The sequence below is a fragment of the Monodelphis domestica genome, chromosome 6 (genome assembly GCF_027887165.1).
Source record: "Monodelphis domestica isolate mMonDom1 chromosome 6, mMonDom1.pri, whole genome shotgun sequence".
In the NCBI taxonomy this organism is placed as follows: domain Eukaryota; kingdom Metazoa; phylum Chordata; class Mammalia; order Didelphimorphia; family Didelphidae; genus Monodelphis; species Monodelphis domestica.
The window spans coordinates 75,365,628-75,372,293 of record NC_077232.1 but is presented as its reverse complement, the minus strand read 5'-3'; the positions used below and the strand labels follow the sequence as shown (position 1 = coordinate 75,372,293).

General features: G+C 44.4%; 1 protein-coding gene across 1 annotated transcript; it reads left to right on the top strand.

The window, feature by feature from the left end:
• The first annotated feature begins 319 nt into the window (after window positions 1-319).
• Window positions 320-6,462, top strand: LOC100025494 (purpurin-like). The gene is made up of 4 exons (XM_007496876.2): window positions 320-394; window positions 2,017-2,153; window positions 4,785-4,897; window positions 6,212-6,462. The coding sequence occupies exons 1-4, from the start codon at window positions 320-322 to the stop codon at window positions 6,460-6,462; spliced, it is 576 nt and encodes a 191-aa protein (XP_007496938.2).
• Window positions 6,463-6,666: the final 204 nt, after the last annotated feature.

Here is a 6,666-nt window from a genome sequence, read left to right as displayed (position 1 = left end):
TATGGACTGGATTTAGAGTCCACTGACTTCAGATTCCAGTCCTGGATCTGATTTTTATTATCATCCAATATTATCATTTATTATCATCATTTTATTATCATTGTAAACAAGTCATTTCCCTTTTTTGAGCCTCAATCTCTTCCTCTCTAAAATGGGACAAATAACACTGTTTTGAGGAGATATATTTATAAACTTTAAATTCATAAACACTGTTGCCATGCCAGTTGCTGTTATTTTAGTGTCATTCAGCCAGCTCTACTTTCCCTAGGCTCCTGTGTGCAGGATGAGGTCTGCTGGGCACATCTGTCTGTTGCTAATCATGCCCAGCCTTGGCCTGGCCCACAACTGCATTGTGGACTCGTTTTCTGTGAAAGAAGACTTTGACCCTACAAAGGTAAGTGACACCACAACTTCTGGGGTTCCTCTACAGGCCTTATCTCAGCTACTCCCCTCACTCTCATGTCCAGTGATCACTTCCGTTTAACCAATAATAGACCCACTGGCACTTAGGTGGAACAGTTGAGCCCTAGAACTAGTCAGGAAGACCTGAGTTCAAATTCAGCCTCAGATACTTCCTAGCTTTGTGACCCTGGCACTTAAGCCCCCTCTGCTTCTATTTCCTTGTCTGAAAAATGGGGATGATGATAGCACCTACTTCTCAGGGTGGCTGTAAGGATAAAAATGCAATAATATTTGCAAAGTGTTTTATAAACCTTAAAATATAATATAAATGCTAGTTGATACCATCATCATTAGATTACTGGGACACCCTCAGGGAACCCCTGCTCCACAACCTGTTGGCAGAGCTGGTTATGAGCACTGAGGAGACCTACTGAAGGGTAGATATCCCTGGGTAATTAAAAAATGCAGAAAATCAGAGCTGGAAGGGCCCTAAAGAAGCGTCAAGTTCATTTCTTTGCCCTGCCCCATTTTAAGGATGGAGAAACAGAGGTTTGGAGAGGGATTGGGATTTTCCCAGCATCACACAGCCAATCAGTGATGGAATTGAATAGAAACCAAACCCAGACTCTTAGCCCAGGACTCTTCCCCCTATGCCAGGCGATAGGCAATAAATAACAATTTTAATTCACTTTTCCTTTTAAGAATATAATAAATTCATCATGTAACTTTCAAGGCTGTCCTGCTTCGCTGCATTTCCTTCTGTCATTCCATCTGTTCTCTCTCTCTTTTTCAATGACCCTCTTTTCTTATTCTCTTTTTTTTGTCACCTTCTCTACTTCAATTTCCAAACAGAAAAGAAAATAAAAAAAAGAAAAACAAAGCTCTTTGTAATGAAACAAAGTCCCTCATTGTCCTCAGCTGAATATGTATGAGGACATTTTCTGTTGGGAGATGGGTAGCATACATTAGCACTGGCCCTCTCAAATCTTGGTTATGCCTCTTCTCTGTTCTAAGCTAGTTAGGCCATTTTCTCCCTTGTGCCTCAGTTTCTTTTCCTATAAAAAAGAAAGGGTTGGGGGCAGCTGGGTAGCTCAGTGGATTGAGAGCCAGGCCTAGAGACGGGAGGTCCTAGGTTCAAATCTGGCCTCAGCCACTTCCTAGCTGTGTGACCCTGGGCAAGTCACTTGACCCCCATTACCTAGCCCTTACCACTCTTCTGCCTTGGAGCCAATACACAGTATTGACTCCAAGACAGAAGGTAAGGGTTTAAAAAAAAAAAGAAAGAAAGGGTTGGAGGGGATGATCTCCGAGTTCCTTCTGGAAGTCAGTCCAGGATCCTGTGATTGCCAGTCACTTAACACTTCTGAGCAGTTTTATCATCTGCAAACTGGAGAGAACATATAATCGATTTAACTTTAAAAATTGTTAATTATTGTAATTTCTCATAATGAACAAGAACTGGTTTGGTTTTAGAGCAGGGATTGGAGACAAAGATTTGGGTCCTGAGCATCACGAAGGAGCAGCAGCTTTTGAATGGGAGCCAGGCTCTCTCCTAGGGCCAAACAGGAATAACTGATGCCTCGCTGAAGATTTCTTGCTTCTTTTGCTTTCCAGTACACAGGAAAGTGGTACGCAGTGTCCAAGAAGGATCCTGAAGGCATCTTCCTTCAGGACAACATCTCTGCCGAGTACATCCTCGGGTCGGATGGCACCCTGCTCGCTACATCCCAGGGCCGTGTGAAGCTATTTGGGTGAGCAATGGGGAGGAGAAGGAAAGAGCAGAGCCAACCCCACACATCCCTAGGAGTTCAGAAAGAGCATGAGCAACTTTCCCCATCAGAGTCCTTAAAATGAGAGACTGGAAATCTGAGTTCTAATTCTGGCTCTCTATTGACCTCAGTGTGTGATCTAAGGCAAGTCACTTATAGAATCTCAAAATTTTAGGAACGCAGAGGCCATATAATGTGACCCATCCCTAGGAAGAATCCCCTCTCTAGTACCCAGTGAGTGGTCATCCAGCCTTTGCTTGAAGACTTCCAATGAGAGGGAATTCATCTTCCCGTGGGGTAGCCCATTTCACTTTTTTTTAACCCTTATTTTCTGTCTTAGTAACAACTTCTAAGATAGAAAGGCAAGAACAAGGCAATTAGGGTTAAGTGACTTGCCTAGGGTCACACAGCTAGGAAGTATCTGAGATCAGATTTGAACCCAGGTCCTCTCTACTCTAGGCATGGCACTCTATCCACCATGTCACCTAGCTACACCCAGTTTAACCTGCGGACAGCTCCAATTGTCAGAAAGTTTCCCCTTACATCAAACCTAAATTTTCTACTTTGCAACAAACCATTATCCTGGTTTTGATCTGTGAGCCTCAGTTTCCTCATGTATGAAATGAAGACACTGGACTTGATGATTTCCCTTCTGACCCTAACAGTTTTGGAGATGCTGTGATAAAGAGTCATCTAGTTCTTGTTTGCTCAACTGGACCCCTTTGTCTTGAGTATAAGCATCTCTGTGTTCTAATTCAAAATTAGAGAATATAGTGCATAGAATGTCAGAACTAGGAGAGCCCCCAGATCATCGCTTATAGTGTGTAAGTCTAGAAAGAGCCTTAGAGATCCAATCCAACCCCATCAACTTTACACTTAGAGAAACTGAGGCATAGTGAGATCTTACCCAAGAGCATTAACTCAATTATTCGCATAGTCAGCACTTGAAGCCACGCTTCTGTGGCTCTAGGGCCAGAAGCTTTTCTGCTCCATTCCAGGACATACAGCAATAACTCTATAAATATCACCGAGTTTGGGCTTTAATGAATTAGAGTCAGAGTTGGGACCTAGCTTGTGAAGTCTGAGCGCAGAGAGGGATTGTTTGTGGAGCAAGCAACGAGATCCCTAGACATGGAAACACGCAAGTAAGTGGGGGACCAGAGTTTTGTGGATCAAGCTCAAGGGAAAATCGTTTTCTGCATTAAGTTGAATTTTCATGTAATGGATTTATGGAGAGTAGGTCCTAGCCACAAAGGGAAGGGGGTGCCCCATGTCCCACACAGGGTCCAGCCGGTAGGGAAGAACAGCTAACATTCATGGGCCACTTTGAGGTTTACAGACTATTTCCTTTACATAGACTACTTTGTGGGATTCGCCAACAATCCTATGAGGGAGATGCTATTGCTATCTCGATCTTCATTTTAAAGATGAGGAAACTGAAGCTGAGAGGCTACGATGTAATGTTGGCTAATAAATGTCAGAGGTAGAATCTGAAGTCAAGAATTCTTGACACCAAGTTCAGCACTATATCCACTGGGATGCCTAGCTGTCTCCCAACAAGTCAGAAGGCACTTTGAGTGCCTGAGTAAGGACTGAGTGATCTTGTTTCTGTCGGTCCTCTTTTCTCCAGTCCACCCCTCTCATCCATCCTGTGTAAGCTGTATCTTCCCAATGCTCCACTCCACCCATAGCTCCCCTTCAAAGAACCTTCATGGACAGCTAGGTAGCTCAGTGGAAAGGGGGCCACGGCTAGAGATGGGAAGTACTGGGTTCAATTTTAGCCTCAGATACTTCTTAGCAAGTCACTTAACTCTAATTGCCTAGCCCTTATTACCTTTCTGCCTTGAAATGAATACTTAATATCAAATTCATCAATATCAAAATAAAAAACAAATACTTAATATCAAACTTAAAATCAAAAACAGAAGGGAAGGATTTTTAAAAAACAACCTTTCAGGGGCTCCAGGAAAATGTCCAGATTCCTAAGCCCTGCATTCAAGACCCTCTATGGTGTGACCCCCAACCTATCTTTGCAACTCTTTCTCTTTCCTCCTTTGTCTAAATCCAGTCTATCCTAAAGCAACATAGAAGGGGTAGTAAATAGAAACTGGGGAAAGAGACCTGAATTCAAGTTCACCTCTGATACACGTAGGCAAAACACTTAGGTGCCTCGGGCAACATCCCAGGACAAGTTGAAGAGTTTGGCACCCCATCATTGGCAGTTCTGTATTCCAGTGAAATTATAGATCCAAACCAAACCCCATCATCTTAAGTAGGGACTCCCTCCCCACCTCCAGGAAGCCTTCCTTGACCAGTCTAGCCCCCAGGAATCATAAACTCTTTGAGACCCTACATTTAAGGGTCTATAGTCCCAACATGAATCCTCCATTATTTTCAGTCCACTTAGTCCTTAGTACACTTTGCTCCATGTATGAGTCTTATCTCCGTCCCTCACTCCTCCTCCATTACTGCCAAGACTTGGGAGCTCCATGAGGGTAAGGTTTCATTTCCTCTGTTAGCATTTAAGGATGCTTCAGCCAATGCCTGTTGGCTGGTCAATTTTATGGGGTTCCAACTGTAGACTTCACTGGGAATCTCCATTCTTCTTTTCAGGTTCTGGGTGATCTGTGCAGACATGATAGCCCAGTTCACAGTCTCTGACCCAAACACCCCAGCAAAGATGTACATGACTTACCAGGGACTGGCCAGCTACCTGTCCAGTGGAGGTAAGTAGAGTTGAAGGGCCTTCCATGACCTCAGGAATAGAGAGGTGACCCTGAGTCCAGTTGCCTCTTCCAGGGACCAGCTAACTTCCCCGTCCCCGCTCAAAAAAAGCTCCCTGCTAGGGGAGTTAAGTGACTCAGACCTAGAGACGAGACATTGTGGGTTTGGATTTGGCTCCAGATGCTTCCTAGCTGAGTGACCTTGGGCACGTCACTTAGCCCTGATTGCCTAACCTTTACTACTCTTCTGTGTTGGAGCCAACACACAGTATTGATTCTAGGATGGAAAAGAAGGGACTAGAAAATAAGAAAAGGATCCCTGTAAATAGGGTGTCTGGCTGGTGCAAGTTGTAATGGTGAGTTGGGAGGGAACGTGTTTGGAGAGAGAGGAGTGAAATACCTTGTCCCTATATATGGTGAGACACAACAAACCCCCAGATTCTGATCAAAAGGAGCCCAGAAATTTTAAGGTGGCATCTAGTGTACATTCTTCTTAAACCCGGGCCAAACTTACTAAAGATACTGAAAGGAGCCTCTACCCCCTGCATGCATGTATATCAATGACTTAGCATGGTCACTATGGGAAAAAAGAATGCCATTCACTCATTCATTCCATGAGCATGTATTAAATACCGGGCGTATGCCGTGCATGGGGATAGAAAGAAGAAAAAACAGTGCCTGCCCTTAAGGAGCCCGTGTGCTCCTAGGATGGGGGGAGGGATGACTTATATAAGAGATAAATCAGCAGAGAAGTAAATACACAGTCATTTCAGGCAAGGGAGGATGCCAGTCCCTGGGAGATCAGGCAATAATTGATGGAGGAAGTGGTACTTAAATTCAGCATTACCTTTGAAGGGAGCCAAGGATTCTAAGAGGCAGGGGAGGATTTGTTCTACACATTCAGGACTGAGAAAAGGCACCAAGGAAGGATATTGAATGACACGGATAAGGACTAGAGAGTCAGCCAGGATATGAAGTAGAGCGATGTGAAAAGACAGGCTGGAGCCAATGTGTGAAGCTCTTTGAATGCCAAGGAGAAAGGAATTGGGTTTTGTTTTGCCCTCAAGGCATTAGGGAGTCACTGAGGCTCTACCTCACCACCCTGTGCCATTTTGCTTTGAACACAGGTCTATCACCTTCTCCTTCCCCCCACCTGCTCCATTTTCCTTGCCACAAGTTTCCTGGCACCTTTGCCAAGTCTTTCCTATGTTCTAAGGCACAGCCCTTCCTTGACACAGTGGGGAAGGATTGGATGTTGGATGTTACTGAACTGTTGACTATCTCCAATAAGTCATTGCCCTTTGTTTCTGGGCTCAGGGGATGAATACTGGGTGATAGACACCGACTACAACCACTATGCCTTGACCTACACTTGCCGGTCTTTGAAGAAGAATGGGACATGTGCTGATAGCTACTCCATCGTCTTCTCCAGAAATCCTCAGGGCCTCCCCCCTTCCATCCAGAAGATTGTGCACCAGAAGCAGAAAGATATCTGCTTGTCTGGTCACTTCAAGCCAGTGCTTCAGTCAGGTATGTACGTCTCTGCTTGGGTCATGGGCATGAACTAATGGCAAGTCCTAGGGATGATCCTCCACTCCAATTAGGCCAGGGGATAACCCACGGGTATGGAGTAAGGAAACTTTCTCCAGACATTTTTTCTTTTTTTTTCAGACATTTCTTGACCTGGGTTCTAGTCCTAGCTCTTTCCTTCACTCATTCTTTCATATTCATTCATTCTGTCATTCACTGTACAATCTAGGCAGCTAGGCAGT

Bases quoted from the DNA above. Each gene is read 5' to 3' on its own strand.
- LOC100025494 (XM_007496876.2), top strand. From the start codon at position 320: ATGCCCAGCCTTGGCCTGGCCCACAACTGCATTGTGGACTCGTTTTCT. The intron at 395-2,016 runs GTAAGTGACACC...TTTGCTTTCCAG, and splicing joins AAGACTTTGACCCTACAAAG to TACACAGGAAAGTGGTACGC. The intron at 2,154-4,784 runs GTGAGCAATGGG...TCTTCTTTTCAG, and splicing joins GGCCGTGTGAAGCTATTTGG to GTTCTGGGTGATCTGTGCAG.